Source organism: Chondrus crispus, genomic scaffold, assembly GCF_000350225.1.
Source record: "Chondrus crispus Stackhouse genomic scaffold, scaffold_97, whole genome shotgun sequence".
In the NCBI taxonomy this organism is placed as follows: Eukaryota; Rhodophyta; class Florideophyceae; order Gigartinales; family Gigartinaceae; genus Chondrus; species Chondrus crispus.
The window spans coordinates 102,317-118,518 of NW_005178874.1; the positions used below are offsets into that span (position 1 = coordinate 102,317).

The 16,202-nt window shown below is 49.2% G+C and overlaps 8 protein-coding genes; 3 read left to right on the forward strand and 5 right to left on the reverse strand.

Moving 5' to 3' along the window:
- Positions 1 to 934: 934 nt before the first annotated feature.
- CHC_T00008215001 (hypothetical protein) lies at positions 935 to 2,670 on the forward strand. XM_005712318.1 is given in 2 exon segments: positions 935 to 2,596; positions 2,597 to 2,670. The coding sequence occupies 1 exon segment, from the start codon at positions 935 to 937 to the stop codon at positions 2,594 to 2,596; it is 1,662 nt and encodes a 553-aa protein (XP_005712375.1). The 3' UTR covers positions 2,597 to 2,670.
- Positions 2,671 to 2,674: 4 nt separating this feature from the next.
- On the reverse strand, positions 2,675 to 4,267 carry CHC_T00008216001 (hypothetical protein). Its single transcript, XM_005712319.1, has 3 exons — positions 4,235 to 4,267; positions 3,810 to 4,047; positions 2,675 to 3,651 (listed from the first exon to the last, which is right to left on the reverse strand). Exons 1-3 carry the CDS (start codon positions 4,265 to 4,267, stop codon positions 2,675 to 2,677), a joined length of 1,248 nt encoding a protein of 415 aa, XP_005712376.1.
- A 3,676-nt stretch (positions 4,268 to 7,943) lies between these two features.
- On the forward strand, positions 7,944 to 8,111 carry CHC_T00008217001 (hypothetical protein). Its single transcript, XM_005712320.1, has one exon. It carries the CDS (start codon positions 7,944 to 7,946, stop codon positions 8,109 to 8,111), a length of 168 nt encoding a protein of 55 aa, XP_005712377.1.
- A 110-nt stretch (positions 8,112 to 8,221) lies between these two features.
- On the reverse strand, positions 8,222 to 9,282 carry CHC_T00008218001 (hypothetical protein). XM_005712321.1 is given in 4 exon segments: positions 8,222 to 8,795; positions 8,796 to 8,906; positions 9,030 to 9,227; positions 9,228 to 9,282. 2 exon segments carry the CDS (start codon positions 9,225 to 9,227, stop codon positions 8,796 to 8,798), a joined length of 309 nt encoding a protein of 102 aa, XP_005712378.1. The 5' UTR covers positions 9,228 to 9,282; the 3' UTR covers positions 8,222 to 8,795.
- A 170-nt stretch (positions 9,283 to 9,452) lies between these two features.
- On the reverse strand, positions 9,453 to 11,623 carry CHC_T00008798001 (AP-1 complex subunit mu). XM_005712322.1 is given in 6 exon segments: positions 9,453 to 9,486; positions 9,926 to 11,088; positions 11,224 to 11,307; positions 11,416 to 11,451; positions 11,563 to 11,568; positions 11,569 to 11,623. 5 exon segments carry the CDS (start codon positions 11,566 to 11,568, stop codon positions 9,453 to 9,455), a joined length of 1,323 nt encoding a protein of 440 aa, XP_005712379.1. The 5' UTR covers positions 11,569 to 11,623.
- A 631-nt stretch (positions 11,624 to 12,254) lies between these two features.
- CHC_T00008219001 (hypothetical protein) lies at positions 12,255 to 12,959 on the reverse strand. XM_005712323.1 is given in 2 exon segments: positions 12,255 to 12,428; positions 12,429 to 12,959. 1 exon segment carries the CDS (start codon positions 12,957 to 12,959, stop codon positions 12,429 to 12,431), a length of 531 nt encoding a protein of 176 aa, XP_005712380.1. The 3' UTR covers positions 12,255 to 12,428.
- Positions 12,960 to 13,071: 112 nt separating this feature from the next.
- CHC_T00008220001 (hypothetical protein) lies at positions 13,072 to 13,560 on the reverse strand. Its single transcript, XM_005712324.1, has one exon. It carries the CDS (start codon positions 13,558 to 13,560, stop codon positions 13,072 to 13,074), a length of 489 nt encoding a protein of 162 aa, XP_005712381.1.
- A 1,247-nt stretch (positions 13,561 to 14,807) lies between these two features.
- Positions 14,808 to 15,622, forward strand: CHC_T00008221001 (hypothetical protein). XM_005712325.1 is given in 2 exon segments: positions 14,808 to 15,416; positions 15,417 to 15,622. 1 exon segment carries the CDS (start codon positions 14,808 to 14,810, stop codon positions 15,414 to 15,416), a length of 609 nt encoding a protein of 202 aa, XP_005712382.1. The 3' UTR covers positions 15,417 to 15,622.
- The last annotated feature ends 580 nt before the right edge of the window (positions 15,623 to 16,202 follow it).

Consider the following 16,202-nt stretch of genomic DNA (forward strand, 5'->3'; position numbering starts at 1 on the left):
GGTGGCGGCGGTGGCGGTGTGTGGCGTCATGGCGCGGAGCGGGGCGAGGCGGCGAGAGACGCGGGGCAGCGGTGGGGGGAGCAGCGGTGGGGAGAGGAATGCGGAGAAGGCCGCGGCCGGGGCGAGGGACATGGTATATATATTGTGGAAGCGGGGAGGCGGGATGCGATGGCAGTACGGGAGCTGGTCAGAGCGAGGATGAGGAAATGTTGTGATGGCAGGAGCAAGGTGGCCAGGTCGGCAGGTCGTAATTGCTGCTCCGGTGCTCTACGAAACTGGGCTGCAATTGGATGGTCGACCATTCATAGGTACCCTTGGGGTAGCGCCAGCGCAAGCGGCAAGCGGCAGGGAGAGAAGGTAACATCGATGCCTGCGGCGTGTGCGGCTACGGATGGCCGCCTGCGGATGGCCGCCCAACGCGCCACGTGTACCTCACCCGCACACGTGTCCCGTGAATTACACTTCATTTACAGTCATACCCAATCCGGATTGCTGACAATGCATCCGGATCTGCCTCTGCGGGTACAGTACCGCACATCCGCACAGTGTCCGCATGGCCCGCCCACACGCTGCCTTGGCACCCCCCCCTCCCCCGCTGCTCTCAAGGGTGAATTTTTCGAAATGTTTGGCCCGTCCGACGAGGCGACAGCATAGGCGGCGGCGGCGGCGGCGGCGGCGGCGGCGGCGGTGCGTTTTTGGGGTCATACCGCGCCGGGTACACACTTGATCCTTACCGAGCCCGCCGTTCATAATCCCCTCTTCAGGCACTTTTTCCGCCCATCAAACAGGCAATACACATTTCCGGCCTGTCCAACAAACCACGCCACCAAGAGCCCTCTGACCCACCCCCGGCTCAAAACTTTCGCTTCGGCCAGCGCCACCCGATAATCCCCCTCCCCTTCCCCCATCCGCCCGCACACCCCCACGTCGCGCCATGGGTTCGCTGAAGAGCGGCAAGAAGAAGAGCAAATCGTCCGCGGAGAGGGACGTGCACAGCGTCAGCAAGACGAAGAAGAAGAAGGACAAGCACGCCCCGTCCGCGGTCGTCGACGCCGTGGGGGCCGCCACCCCGCTGAAGGATACCCCGTCGAAGAAGGCGGAGAAGAAGAAGAAGATGAAGAGCAAGAGCAAGAGCAAGAAGGCCACCCCGCCGCCGCCGCCGCCGCCGCCCAAGGAGGAGTCGTCGGACGAGAGCAGCAGCTCGGACAGCGACTCGTCCTCCGAGGAGGAGGAGCACGCCCCCGCGAAGAAGGCCAAGACCGCCGTATCGAAGAAGGCTCCCGCTGCTGAGAAGGACGACTCGACCTCCTCTAGTGACGATGACTCTAGTGAGGAGAGTGACGCCCCCGCGCCGAAGAGTAATGGCGCCGCGGAAAAGCTGAAGAAGGGCGCCCAGAAGAGAAAGGATTCCTCTGATAGCTCAAGTGAGGATGCCAGCTCAAGTGAGGATGACAGCTCGGACGACGAGAACACCGTAGCCAAGGGGAAGCCCAAGTCCAAGGGGAAGACTGCTCCCAAAGCGAAAGAAAGTGACAGCTCTAGCGACGAGTCGAGTAGTCGTAGTAGTAGCGACGACAGCGACAATGACGCCGACGAGAAGAAGGTTGCAGACAAGGTCAAGGAGAATGACGACCCCAAGGACAGTGATGACGACAGCAGCAGCGGCTCCAGCAGTGACAGCGACTCTGACGACGATGCCGACTCGAAAGCGGAGGTCGTCGCAAACGGCAAGGCTTCGAATGGCAACGCCGCCTCTGATTCGAGCTCCGACGACAGCGACGATGACGACAGTTCTGACGATGACGAAGACGAGGATGAGGGCAAGAAAAAGCCATTGACTCCCATGAGCGTGGAGAAGGGCAAGCTTCACGACGACAAAATGTTGGCTCAAGTCGGACAGAAGCGCGACGCTCCCTCTGCTGAAAATACCCCCCAGCCTCACAAACGGCATCAAGCTGCTGCCGGTTCAGAGGAAGAAGTTCGCGTCTTTGTCGGAAACATTCCCTGGACAATTACGGAGGATGACCTTGCGGAAACTTTGGGCTCATGCGGTGAACTCACTGACATCTACCTCCCCCGTGACCGGGAGACGGAGAGGCTGCGTGGTTTCGGTTTTGTTTCATTTTCAGAGCCGTCCGGCGCTCAGGCCGCCTGTGAAATGGACGGCGTTATGTGCAAGGGTAGGCCACTCAACATTAACCCGGCTGGTTCCAAACCGAGCGGCGGCAATAGCCGAGGTGGCTTTGGAGGTAGAGGAGGTCGCGGTGGTGGACGTGGCGGTGGGCGCGGGGGGTATGGTGATGGCGGTGGCTTTGGCGGCCGTGGTGGTGGTGGCTTCGGTGATCGTGGAGGTGGCTATGGCGGCCGTGGAGGTGGCTTTGGCGGCCGCGGTGGTGGTGGCTTTGGCGGCCGTGGTGGTGGTGGTGGTGGCTTTGGCGGCCGTGATGGTGGTGGTGGTGGATTCGGCGGCCGTGGTGGTGGATTCGGTGGTCGAGGTGGCGGCCGAGGTGGTCGGGGTGGTGGTTTTGGAAGCCGTGGGGGAGGATTTGGTGGTAGTGGTGGAAAGAAGACAACTTTCGGCGATGATAGCGACTAGGGGAAGGTTTTTCCTATCTTCTACAAGTACATAGACCGTGATATGTTTGTGCGCTTTTCGCAGAAGGCACATTTGAGTTTATTGAATGTTTTCCATGTCCAACGAGCCATTGTGAATTGCGTTTTCGGGATGTGCTCCGGACTGTTGATTGTCGGGTACGACGGAAACAGTGTCCATGAACCACTGCCGATTGTCAAAGTACTGATCTCTAACTTGGTAGCCAGCTGTGTGCAGCATTTCACTGATGAGGTCAGGTGTGTATTTGTGGGAACACTCCATGTGTATCCTCTCAAATTGTTTAAACATGAAATGATGACTGGTCGTAGAGCCTTTGCTACCTGATTCCGTAGTCGCCATCGAGATACAATGTGCCTCGGTGCAGACAAGGAAACTCTCCATGGCTCCGATTTCAGGGTTGTAGACGGCGACATGCTCAAATTTTTTCAAATCAAAATTTGTGCCGAGCTCTTTGTTCATCCGAATGAGAAGATTCAAGTTGAATTCCCTCGTTACCCCGGCAGAGTCAGAGTATGCTTTCTGCATCACTCGTGCATCCTTGCGCAAGTCTGTCCCAAGCAACAGGACGTCGCGCGGTTTCATCTGCGCCCTGAGCTTTTGCAGGAAATGAGAAGCCTGTTGACTAGAGAAATTACCAATGCTTGATCCAATGAAAGCAACAACATTTTCTCGGGACGGGTGCTGTAAGAAGATGTATCTCAAGCATTCAAGATAGTTCCCAATAAGCCCGTGTACATTGAGGACGTTTTTAGGAAATGCTTTATCCATGGAACGGAAAAGGTTTGCCATGGCTTTTCGGGATATGTCGATGGGTATGTACTCAAATTTAACCCTGTGCGAGATAAGAGCTTTCAAGAGTAACCTCGTCTTTCGTCCATCGCCTGCTCCTAGCTCAACAATGTTGATGATTTCATTCCTTTTGGCGTTTCGAGGACAAAAGTGGGTTGTGACCATGTCGTTTGCATAACTTTCAAAGATTTCTCGCTCCGACTCGGTCAGATAGTACTCTTCCAGATCAGTTATTTTGGCATATAGTTCTAGAACAGATGCTCAATTGACGAGGAGGTAGCGAAATGAGAAAAGTCAGTCTCAAACCCCTTCGCAGCTCGGGAAGAAGGAAGTAGCTAGGCTCGTTGAGAAGGCCTGGTAGTAACAGAGGGCTGGAAAAGCAAGGTCTACAATATGAACGACTCACCACTTCCACGGTCATCGTAAAAATAGACGGAGGACAGAGCCTTAGTAGGGTTTGTCAAGCCAGCAATCACGTGTTCCCTGAATTTGAGCTTTTCTGTGGTGTCATCTTGCTCCCCGACCACAGTCAATCGAAAACCGGTACCATCATCAGTTGAGCTGCTGGGAACTTTCATTTTGCTGTGCACACTGCACAGTATCGCTCCAACGCTCCTTCGAGGGCATTGAAACACGGAAGAGAACTACGGTCACATTAGAGGGGCAGGTGCAGTGATAAATAGGCGAAGGAGGGACTCGTGACGTGCCGTTTTACTTTGCAACCAATAATTCTGAGGTGCAAATGCCCGACCAATCTTTGACCAGACACGCGGGTTGTGGCTTTTCTCCGTTTCCAAGTACCCTTTTTCGATCTCTCCTCTACGAGGCTACGTAGTTGAGGGATATTTTTAGGGAAAATTGCATTTTTACTGTAGAGGGAGATTTTATACTGTAGTCCGAGATTCTATTTGCGTACGCGTACGCAAAAAAAAAAAAAAATCTCTCTCTTTTAGAGAAGCGCACGCGTACGGCCCGGCGGAATCCGGGCCGGACGCGTGGGCGCTTCTGGAAGGAATTTCGTAGAAATAAAAGAGAGAGGGTGACGGGCGCTGCGGGGAAAAAGGGGGGGAGAGGACACTCGGCCGACCCTCACCACGGAACGGCGCACTCCCCAAAACCGCCTCCCCCATTTCACCGACAACAGTAGTGTCAATCCACATAGAGACTCACTCTACTCGCGGCATCGCGCATGCTGCAAATAAATCAGTTACGGTACGCTACGATACACGGTTCAGCGCAGCTTTATCCATATTGTCTCGCTTGCCGAAGCATGTCGTGGACATCAGATATCCAGGTTAAGTACAGTATGATAGAGATGATTCCAACTGTACCAACTTGGCGTGCACACGTTTCCACTTCATAATACAATAATCAGGATCCGCTGCAGTTTTCGGAGGATGGTGCATGGACGGTGTGGGGTTTCACCAGTCTCTCGAGTCTTAAGTTAAGACTCGAGAGACTGGTTAAGACTCTTAACCTTTCGATGGCCCCGCCCCGACCGTCTCTAATTTCTGTTTGCAGGATCCTCGAAAGTACAGATGCAGGGAGCACCGGAGCGGCACTCTTGATTCAATTATTGCAGAAATGCAGCTCATGGGGGAGCTACGGCAATTAGCTGCTCCTCACGGTGACATTGTACCAGCAATAGACGGATAACCTGCACTCAAGGGTCCACACTCGAGAATGGACTTTTCTATTCGATCAAGGCGGCTTTTTCAAGTTAGAGATGTTCAGTACAGTACAGTAGTTGAATTGTCGAGAAGAAAACGAGGGGCACCAGCTAGAACGAATTTTTGCCTCAGGCGGGATTGAGGCCTCATACACTATCTAATATTGTTTCAACAATCGGATGATATTTTAAACAGGCGTTTTGGTTTCGATGATATCAACAAAAAACGTTTTGATGTTCTTTAAAAAAGCTTCTTCTTTAGGTATTCTCAAAAAGCCTGGAAAGGACGTGCAGATCTCACCAAGCTCCACCCTTCCACAGCGCAGAAGTCAACTGCGGTGGCGAGAGTATCTTTTTCCATTTTGTTCAGCTAGCACAAGTCGAGAAAAATTAAGTTGAAAAGTGACCTCATATGAGGCCATTTGTCACCTAGACACTAGATGAATCCTAAAGTCGATGCAAGGTGCCTGACGCATATGCGCCATACAAAAAATTGGCTATCCGTTCTGTAAATATACCTCTGTTCCCAATACTTTCTGTAGAACCGCCAATCAACGCCTCATGTGTGGATTTCACTTCCAGTAAGAATAGCAGCATTGTTCGTTCTCACAGCTACAGTATTGGCTCTTTATGTATCCCAGAAGACCTTCGTAGAAGCGATTATTCGTCTCTGGATGATGAGATTATCATAACCTTCCTTCTCTTTCATACAGTATGAGGTGATTAGCATGCCAGTGCGTTGACTGGCGTTTATACAGTACTTCTACAGTGAACCCTCGATATCTGAAATATGGATGGTTGCTTCCTTCCGCATTCAATTAAAGTGCATATTCAGTTTCCAAGGATGTTTCATATACAGCCCAAATATGTAACAATCCCATAAGTTTTAACCAAAATATTGAGTAATGCGGGTCTGCTTGGCTTGGTTTGCGCGTTCGAGGTGTGTCCATTTTCGATTGCCCAGGAAAACTGGAAATTGAACCACATTTATAATGAATAAAGTTATCATAGCTCAGTTTTGTCTCATAGAATGCTCTTGTATGAGGCCTGTTATGATTAAGATGTGCTTGTGGTATTCAGTTAGGCCATATTCATGAATACCTCATATGTGACCTGCAATCAACGCTCCGGAGCTCGTTCCGAGCAATGGCATGCACATATCGCGGATATTCACGTAACAAGGATTCAGATAGCGAGGGTTCACTGTACCAAGAAGCGCCCGTCCTTCTTTTCTTCATTGCCGTCGTGCAGCACACTGTTCCCCGCGCATCGCGTGATGCATGCATTGTTAAAATTAGTAGGCATGCGTCCAGCAAAGGCTGACATTTGCTATCTCGTTCCAGACAATAGTGTTGCCCTTTAGGCCGGGAACATCGATATAGCTGCATGCTACCTTTGAGTTCTCAAAATGCGTTCAACATACTTCCTTAAAAACGACCGGGCAGTACGTGCGGTTCTCAGTGCGATTTGGCCAGCCCCTTGCCGCAGAGCACTTCCGCGGCGATATATTTTCCATTCTTTCGGGCAAGCATGTCTTCGATAGGCGACTGAAATTTTGTGGCACAAGAAGCTATACGTCACCCAGACATTGTCTTTTTGAAGTGGTTATTACGCGTATGTTGAATACTCTTTCCAGGTAAGCTAATCAAAGCATTACAGATAATGGGCTACATCGCCATGCTGTACATGTCGCAGACATGTACAAAACAATTAAAGCTCTCTCATGCTCCTGTCTACTGTTGCTTTATTCCAGTGGTTGCTGAAAAGCAAAGTGTGAAAGTATGCTGTACTTCTCTGTTTACTGATTTTCGATTGTGGCCCGAACAGATCAGTGATGCTGAAAAGTCATCTCTTTCCGTGGGGACGGCATTGTGAATCCTAAACTTCAGAGATGGCACATCCTTGCGATACCTATCAACTCTGAAACGCCTTCGCGGCAGTTTGAATGATTTTCTACCGAGCAACTTGTGCGATGGCACCGATGACTGCTATTCTGGTCGGTAGAAATGTATGCGAATGTCTCAAAGTCTTTCTTATGAGGGACCGAAGACAGGCTTCCATCAACTATCAATTTGTACAAATATATTCTTGTTGGTTAAGAATGATGCTCGCTTTTAAAAACTCTTGGTCAAACACCCGAACATCAGTTCTTCTTCTCGAACAGGAGACCTTTGCCTTATTCCAGCTTGTCGTTGATAACCTGTATGTTTCCTCTGTAAACGTATTTCATTAGCCACAGGACTGCTAGCTCTATTATCTTTGACAAGCTCACAAAACGAGAAGAACACCCTGCTACTCAAAGACCCTGCTACTCCTAGTACTTTCCCCAATATAATATGCACGACAATTTTGGGCAAGATTCAATAACAACTTGCCTAATTGATCAACAATACTTTTCAATCATTGAGGTTGTCGAAGTTGAGGCATTCATTTTGGACAAAAAGGATTCCCAAAACATGTCTCATTTTATAGTCTATTCTCGCTCGTAAAACGATAAAGCATAATTTACCACATGAGAAACATGCCACCCCGTTGTTTTGAGAGTCTGACGCTATCTATTCTCTATTTTGCATTCTATCGAGAGTATACCAAACGGTGTTGATGGATGAACACAAGGGGAGTGTTCACCAAGTAGCATCCCTGAAGCGCAAATAAAGCGTGCCAGATAGCTCGCCTATCGACAGCTTGGGCTTATGCCCTTTTACGAGCAAGGAATGCAACGACTTAAAACTGGCAAAGAGAAATGTGAAAGCACAAAAGCGGACCGTTCAAATTTTTGGATAGTCTTTGCGAGAGCGAAATCCACTCTAGAGCCACAACGGTCTATCTTTATGCCGGCAGGACAACAGCGAACTTAAAGCTTTGTTCCCCATGCTTTCTCTCAACATGGCCACATCGTGGACCAATTCGTCGTTATCTTGCGGGGGGCGAAGAAGAGAGCCTAGTCGAAGGGAGAGCGATGTCGTGAGGTTGCCCGCGTCGCCCCATGAGAAATTCTATGTATTTACACAGCTCCAGATGTGTTTCATACAGGAATAGCCATAGTGTGATAGGGAGTGACAGCGTGTATAAAATTGACGATTTGTCTTCAAGATCTTGCCAAGAGCTTCATCCATGATAATGATGTCGCAGCTTCCAATGGCGACGACTGAGGTCAAGGGGATGTGCACCTGTTTCATTTACTCTGCACATGCCTGGAATACAAGCGCTGGGGCAGTTTCTATTGTGGCTATGAGGCGTAAAATAAGCTCATAACGAAGAAGCGTTACAAACCCACTTTGATCCATTCAAAACATCGTGTCGCCCAAATTAGTACAAGCTTCATGAGAAAATGGAACGCAAGTATTCGTTCACGCTCTTCGACCACGTCAAGATGCGTGAAAGGGCACCTGGCGGTGCACTGTTGGAAAATACTCGATTTGCTTCAAGACCCATAACTCTCGTGCGACGAAGCAATGAGTTGTCTGTTACGTTATTACTTGCTGGTGCCTAGAACCGAGGAAAACGAATATGATAAGCAGTGATACTGAATGATATTGGTATGGCTTCTCGGATGGAACGATAATATAGAGGCGCTCCACCCGAGAATAAGATAGGCTCTTTGCCATGCACAGGCGATAAATTTTCTTGTGTTGCGCCACTTGCAGCAATCTTATCAACGCAGATAAGAACTTGACAAATGCTCAGCCAAAGATAAATCGAAATGATTCCATGAAGCGGGAATCATTTCCGTAAGTTTCGGCTGTCATTCCCTGCCTTCCGCACCGCATCTTGGATTTCCTCTCGCAATGCGCTTGCAAAATCATTTGCCTGTTGTTTGAGTTGTTGAGATTCCTAATCAAAGACGAGGCCAGGCACATGCGCAACGAATGTTAGAGATATGATCAGAAATAAGATGCCCGCAATGTATTGCAATGTATTGCCTGCTTGTTCGCGAAATGTGCTCGGATGACTTACTCTTCTGAATTGTGCCAGGCTCTCTGATTCGGATATTGTTTTTGCAGCCTCCGTCGCATTCTTTGAAAGGTCTGATGCTTTTTGAGACGAACGCACTGCGAAACGTTGAAATGTCGGGTTGTTTGCAAGTCCTTTCACAATGACCTCGTTCGCAAGCCACTGCGCAATTCGACCAAATAAACCCCCCGGTCCGACCATTTCCTACAAGAAGGTGGTAGTAGACGCGCCTGTGATGCTCGGCTAGACTTCTGCTGGTACAGTAGACTGCTCGAGGAGTTCTCCTGTTGTGAAGGGTGATGGCGTGGGCGGCCGCCGCAGTGCCGGAGTTTTTGTCGTAAAACCAAGCACGGATTGTGCCAATGGGGTGCGGACGGGAAAATATTCATGACTTTGGTGCTTTCTGGAGGGCCGCTCCTGATCAGTCTATAGGAGCCAATCACAAGACGGAAAACAATCCCTAAACTTATGCTACGCCTACAACTTGAAGATACTGTAATGCTCCTTGCCCGGTACAGTATGTACTTTGAAAGTACTACTTTCTGGCAATGGTGAAGACAGCTACAGATAAGCGAGGTTATCAAGCACACAGTCACATTCGGTATAACAGCGTCGTAGCCTCCAAATTCTGTGCCTGCCGAGTTATGCCACTCTAGTGCCCAAGAATCAGTTGCGGAGCTCTCGAAGAACGTTTCATTCATGTAAGTCCTTCGATGCAGTGCGTTACCATATTTGAGGCATGAGCTTCTTAGGCAAATAAAAAGCCGAGTTCTTGACGCATTGCTTCATAACAAGTCATGGTCTCTTTAGTAATCGCGCATGCGTTCGTCCCTTTCATGTGTTCGTCGGCGAAATGGTGGTGAAAAAGCTACAAATCGTACTCGCCGCACTTCTTTTACGTCATTCTGATCTGGTAATCACCACTGATCAACTTGTAACGTACCCACGGCGCAGCGTTGTACCCTGATTTCTCAACGACCTTTAGAAACCGTACTTGCAAGCCGGAGATTGTAAAATATGGAACTTCAAATTCGACCGTGATCGGTCTCTTAGTAGAATTCTCTCGTTCTTGATCTTTCCCGATGCTCGGCAACGAAAAGTGACCGCGCATCACAGCATCACGACCTGCTTTGAATTGCTTAAGCGACCATACCACCGCATCCTTGTCTGGGGCATACTTAGCCTTCCCAGAAGTGCATTTGAAGGAGGGTGCCACAACATCCGGGAGCACGGGGACGAAAATTTTCACGTTGTTCGCTATTGCTCTCGGCTTCAGCTGTGTCCGTGCCTTCACAACATAGTCCACTCTAGTTGCACGCATTTCAATCACCGCATCGATCCATATTGGAGGTTTAACTTGTGTGTTTAGCCGATAGCTCATGAGCTCAAACATGCCATCTGGCGGAATAAATGAGATCGTACGGTCATTTTCGAATTTCGCCAGCCGCACGCATTGATGAAACTTGATGTCTTCTAAATCTACCGATTTGCCTCGATGTTCTCCACCGTTTGCTGCATTCGCCTCAAATTGCAGTCTATCATTCAGCCCAAGTTTGAGATTTGGCATCCCACTGAGGTATGATTTCATCATTAGCTTTCCAACAATTTCGGAGCGAAGAAGATTCCCGGTCCCGGAGACTAAGATGTTCACCTTTTCAATGACATCAAGAAAAACTTCGTTCCTTGTATGTTTAACACCTTCGTTTCTCCACGACACTGCGTTTGTCGCAGCTATCGGGAGGGATGACGCTGATTCAGAAACACGGTAGTCCTGTGTGATGTACTTTCGCAGTATTTTAGATTCTGATATCTGAGGGAAGCCAAAGTCCATCATTTCGTCCAAGAGCTCGTAGATGATCACGAAATTGTCTCGTATTGATTCCTCATGGACATCCTTGAAGTAATCAGTGAAAACCTGAATGAGTTTATACAAAAACGTTATGATCATCGTTGCATTTGAGTTCTTTCTCGTTACCGCGACGAGGAAGATGTTCGCATGACGAATATGGATGAATGTTACGCCCTTCTCTTCCACGCGAAGGAACGGGGTTATTTTTGAGTCCTGCAAACAGTTTTCAGAACGGAACAGTGACCATACTCGGTGTTAGTGGCCAGTCGGCGGACTGTGAAATCGGATTCGCTTCCCGCATGCGTGCTTGCTGTTTGAGATAAGACAAAGGTTGTGACGAAAACGCACATCTTCCGCATGAATAACTTTCGACTTGAATTCTGAAACAATATCAATCGGCACATCCCCTCTGAAGTTCCTGCTAATTAGTGTCTGAAGATAATCCTCGCAGAGACTCGGTGGTGTCAGCGGATTCTAAGTTGAACTCCTTACGCACAAAATGCTCGTATCCCATCTTCCACAACGAATTATGGTGCTTACCTTGCCGCGTGAATCTAAAATGAAAATTGCTGAGGCCTATGTGTGTGCAGAGATGGACAAACAGTGCGCAATGGTGCCACCCACAAGTGTTAGTGATCGACAAACCATGTCACCATTATGCCAGCAATCGCAAAGTGACAAACTTACTACCATGACGGGCCGTAATCGCAATAGAGCCTGAAGAGTTTCTGTCTGAGCTTCAAGTCAAGATCTTCTGGAGGACGGCGACGCAATGGCGGTAGAACCCGGCCTTTCTGTTGAAGTCGAAATGAAGACGGAGGAGCTAATTGTGCACTTAATCAAGATGATGCCCACGGCAAAGACGAACGAGGGCAGTGCTATGTTCGTCGAGTTACTAGAGCAAATTGTAAGTGATATGAGCGGGGGGGCGACAGTGCGTAGTGTAGCGGGTTTCTGCTGTAATTCTCCGACAAAGCTGTGGATGAAGACGTTTTTTCTGATTTTTTTTATTGCATCACGTGCACATCAACGCACGATACAGTACCCAAGGGTATAGCATTTACTGGGCAAAAAACTGTACTTTTCTATGCTATTAGACTGGCATAGTGAATGTTTCGATGCTACCGCCGCTCGTGCATCATTCCTCTGGCGAACTCAAAGCAAGGGGCGACATGGGTTAAAAGGTGGAAGAGTCTAAGTAGTGATGCGACTAGAGCACCGAACTTTGTTTCTCCGAGTGCTCTTATGAAGCTTGAGACTCTTGCTTCAACCCTATGACGCTTGAAACTCTTGCTTCAACCCTACATAAGCGGAGCGCGCAAATCGGTGTTCACTTCGTCAGAGCACTGAACCGCTTGAGCCTACAGGAATTATCTTTCAACAAAGTCACGATTTTAGATCTGCAAAACCAGGCAGACCCGCAGCCTAAATATGAAGCCAACTAGAGTTGAACTCAAGATATATGAACACAGTTGGCAAGCTAGCATGGAGATGTCAGTTTACAAGAACTCACTAGCTCAGGCTGTCCCACATACACTCGTGCAAGTGTTGCACTACACTACGTTCCTTTTCTGATTGATGATGTATCGGAACGCCTGCAAAAGCACATTTCGCTCTTCGTGAATCTCTTTCTGAAGAAGCATCTTCAATAGACTCGGCCGTCTCGGCGTGGTAGACACATTCCTATTCGACTTTTTCCCATTTCTCCTTCCTCTCTGCCTCTTTTTTGCGACTCCACGCTCTCTTTGACGTGATGCAACACTCTTAGTGTCCTTCTTCCCCACTGGCTGAGCCTTAATAGACTGCGTTTTCTTATCCGTCTCATCAATCTCCCCGTCACTACTACCATACTCTGCCGCGAGCATAGTCAACGAGTTATCAGCAACCCTAGCTCTTCTCTTCGCCTCTCCCCTCATCTGTGCCCCGCCTTGCTCGCGTTTCTTCTTTTCCGCTAGCTTCCGGGCTACGTTTGCGCGAGACGGCCAGTTCTGTTTCCGTGCCGCCACCCATCTATCGATCTCCGCTTGCGATTCGCCAGGTAAAGATGCTTGCAACTTGGCTAAGATTTCTTTCGACATGGTCATCTCCTTTGCCGGCCAGTCAGACTTTCTTACCTTGTTCGCTTTCGCATTCTTGTTTTGGCGCTCTGCAGGAATCTTCGGACGCTCGGGGCGTACCGGCGGTCGTTCACTTAAGTCATTGGGTCTTCGTCTCTTGTGTGCCCCTTGAGTCGGGACTGGCCCCATGTTTCTCGGCGTTGGCATCGCCACTTGATGCTGTTGCCAACACATTCCATGTGGGTTCGACGGCCAAGGGATAGAAGACTGATACGGAATTGGAGCCGGCGGATTGCAAAACGGCGGTGGCGGTGGAGCATGGCCATATGGAAAGGACCATGCCGGTGGAGGAGGCGGCGGATGATGACCAGGAGCAGGAAATGGTGGAGGTAGAGGCTGTTGCGGAGACAGCATTGGCGGCGGGAGACCTTGCCCATGCCATGACCAGCTCATGGCAACGCAGAGGAAGTGCGGGCGTGTGGAAAACGGCCTGCTTTTGAAACCCCTCCTCGCAGCGACTTCTAGTCTTTCTCAGGATGTCGGAGTGCGATATGCTACGTTCCCGATACATGCTTGCTTCCGTCACTACGCCGCCGCCATCAACCACATTCTGGATAGGGACGCACATTCACACGTGTCACATTACTGTATGATAGAAAGTGTACAGCAAATACGCCACGTGGCAATCATTATCATACAATAAGTCTTATTTTTCTAAAACTTTTCAGGACTCGAGGAGACGTGGGCAGGTACCAACCCGCGATTTCATTAAATCATGTTTTTGCGCGCAATTGCGCGCAAAAACTGCCAGATAATGCTGCAAAATGAAAAAATCACCACTTCGGCCTTCTTCAAGTGACCCACCGATAATCGCGATCAACCATCCAAATCGAGATCCCCCATGCCTTCCTAGGGTCCCTGTAGCCCATCTCCATCATGGAGATGTAACGTGTAAGCGTGGCTATCATTGTCTAAAGTCGTTTCTTCATGAAGAATCATGAAGTTTCTTAGTTTCTGCATGAATAAACAAGCAAAAAGCAAAAATGAAAATACAACCCGAAATCGCGGGTACCAACATGGTCTGCCAAGATCATCCTATCCTCCTCAACATACAATATGCATACAGTGCCTCCTACGATATAGAGCTATAGCGTGACATACCTCTAGCTATGGCACTATTGGGGGGATGGCACTATATAAAGGAGGCTCAAATACATATATGAGACAATGGGGAAACCATGGCACATTTGGGATTCTTAATTCCATTTAGGGGGTTCACATCACAGATAAATGAAATTTGGCGTCACAAATTTAATAAATAGAAGATCGTGGTCGATATTTCAGATCGTATTGGCAGATGGTCAACAGTTATTCCATATTGGCAATTAATCAACATAATATCAACATAAAAGCTATTTCGAGCACAGAACGCTTCGTTTAATCTTTATCGGTTGTCATCACACGACAGTCTATGTGGAACAAGTGTTCATTCCATTTCAATGGGCAGAAGTGTCACATAACCTATATTTACAATGCTTTCAGTGTGTATTCACTTCCAGTGCTTTTCGAAATGTTACACAGAGGGGAAACAATTGGCAGCTACAGGACATTACCAGCTTACATCGGTCATTGATACACATAATCAGTGATAAAAATGTGAAATGAGTTCACAATCCCACTCACTAATGCGGAATGGTGGTGACATCTGCCCTATCACCGTCCGAATTTCACCGTCGCCGTCCGAATTTTACAGTCATCGTCTGATTTTCACCCCTGCCGTCCGATATTCACGACCGCCGTCCACGCATTCCGACCGCATTATTATTTACTGCGCGACCAATCAGGCCTCCATGCGCCCTTGTGCGTTCTTGAACAATGGCCGAAACGCCTTTCAAGGCCGGCGTCGTCCCAAGGATACGCCGGACGGCTTCTTCCCGCGCCGTACGAATCGCTACGCCAACCATACGGTCTCCAGAGTCTCCGCATGGCGGTTCTGCAGGCGACCATTACCTCGCGGAGCTTGAGATTCAGCTCACCCAATCTGAGTCCTCGGATGAAGGGTTCCACGTCCCATGTTCTGCTCCGAAGCCTGCACCATGTGAAAACTCAGGCCTCAGCCCGAGAAGTGCGAACGCAAAGCTGGATGCGCGCAGAAAAGCGCTCAATCGAGCGTCGCAGGCAAAGTATCGAAGAAAGCGCGGCGAGCATGTGGCCGCTGCGAACGGAGACGCCGACAAGAAGTTCACCATCCGTGCCTTCACTATGGTGAATTCGTCCAGAGGTGGAGCGGTGCACTACATCCAGTCTCGGGACGCCTACATGTCGAAAGCTGAGGTTATTCATCGCTCCCGGGAAGTCGCTGAGTACTTTGCGCTAACCCTTCGCTTACCGACCAACACACGGTTTGAGGTCAAAGCTGTAGCCGACATTCGCCACGGCGTAGACGAAAAACAGGCCTCCTCGTCATGGCCTCTTTTGATATGAAGGCGGAGTCTTGGATCATCCGCAAGTGTGTCATCTCTGGTGAGATGGGGGACTCGCCAATGACTACAAATGGCATGAGGGAGCAAGGATGGCGTAGAGGTGCAGCGCGTACAGCATATACTGATCAAGTTCTCGCTTTTCACTGTAAATATGTCGTCAAAAGCGACCCGGCGATCTCTGATAGCTTACTTCGCGCCGTATGTGAAGTTCGCATCTCATATACCACCCGATCAGTGGTCGAGAGTGCGAAGGATTGGATACGTTTTAGCAAATGGCACTCCAGACGACAATATGTCTATGCTATCGGCATTACAGATGGAGATGCGAGCACTCGGTCACACTCTCGAGTACACCACTTTCGGTGGCAACGGCATGAAAGCCGTGATACTTTCTGTAAGGAAAGCGGAGTATGATCGCCTACACAAGAAGGCATCCAGAATACCAGCCGCGCATCGCAATGAAGCTCACACTGCGGATCTTCTTCCCTGGAAAGAGTCCAGAAAGCAATTTTTGGACACACATGCCAATTTATTGTCACTTATTTCCAATCCTGGTCGATTGTACGTAGATTATCTCGCGTTTGCTTTTTCTTTCACGAAAAGGCAAGCCCCATCCTTGCTGACCCTTGTCGAAGCAGACGCATGCTTCGGGAAGCGCAACCTTGACGCGTACCAGTTGTTTACTGTCGTTGGAATCAGCTCAGACTTCAATGTGGTTCCGATGGCGTACATTTATATAAGCGGCAACGAAAGCGAAGAGACCTGGACTCGCGCTAGGGGTTTTGCG

What these genes read in the sequence shown, in the direction of transcription:
- CHC_T00008219001 (XM_005712323.1), bottom strand. Translation starts at nt 12,959, where the DNA reads ATGACCATGTCGAAAGAAATCTTAGCCAAGTTGCAAGCATCTTTACCT.
- CHC_T00008215001 (XM_005712318.1), top strand. Translation starts at nt 935, where the DNA reads ATGGGTTCGCTGAAGAGCGGCAAGAAGAAGAGCAAATCGTCCGCGGAG.
- CHC_T00008220001 (XM_005712324.1), bottom strand. Translation starts at nt 13,560, where the DNA reads ATGTGCGTCCCTATCCAGAATGTGGTTGATGGCGGCGGCGTAGTGACG.
- CHC_T00008216001 (XM_005712319.1), bottom strand. Translation starts at nt 4,267, where the DNA reads ATGCAATTTTCCCTAAAAATATCCCTCAACTAC. An exon ending in TAAAAATATCCCTCAACTAC is followed by an intron (nt 4,048 to 4,234) that starts GTAGCCTCGTAG and finishes ATGTGACCGTAG; the next exon opens with TTCTCTTCCGTGTTTCAATG. An exon ending in TTACGATGACCGTGGAAGTG is followed by an intron (nt 3,652 to 3,809) that starts GTGAGTCGTTCA and finishes CATCTGTTCTAG; the next exon opens with AACTATATGCCAAAATAACT.
- CHC_T00008218001 (XM_005712321.1), bottom strand. Translation starts at nt 9,227, where the DNA reads ATGGTCGGACCGGGGGGTTTATTTGGTCGAATTGCGCAGTGGCTTGCG. An exon ending in GCCTGGCACAATTCAGAAGA is followed by an intron (nt 8,907 to 9,029) that starts GTAAGTCATCCG and finishes GTCTTTGATTAG; the next exon opens with GAATCTCAACAACTCAAACA.
- CHC_T00008798001 (XM_005712322.1), bottom strand. An exon ending in AAGTTATTCATGCGGAAGAT is followed by an intron (nt 11,089 to 11,223) that starts GTGCGTTTTCGT and finishes AACTGTTTGCAG; the next exon opens with GACTCAAAAATAACCCCGTT. An exon ending in GATTACCAGATCAGAATGAC is followed by an intron (nt 9,487 to 9,925) that starts GTAAAAGAAGTG and finishes GCATAAGTTTAG; the next exon opens with GGATTGTTTTCCGTCTTGTG.
- CHC_T00008217001 (XM_005712320.1), top strand. Translation starts at nt 7,944, where the DNA reads ATGCTTTCTCTCAACATGGCCACATCGTGGACCAATTCGTCGTTATCT.
- CHC_T00008221001 (XM_005712325.1), top strand. Translation starts at nt 14,808, where the DNA reads ATGGCCGAAACGCCTTTCAAGGCCGGCGTCGTCCCAAGGATACGCCGG.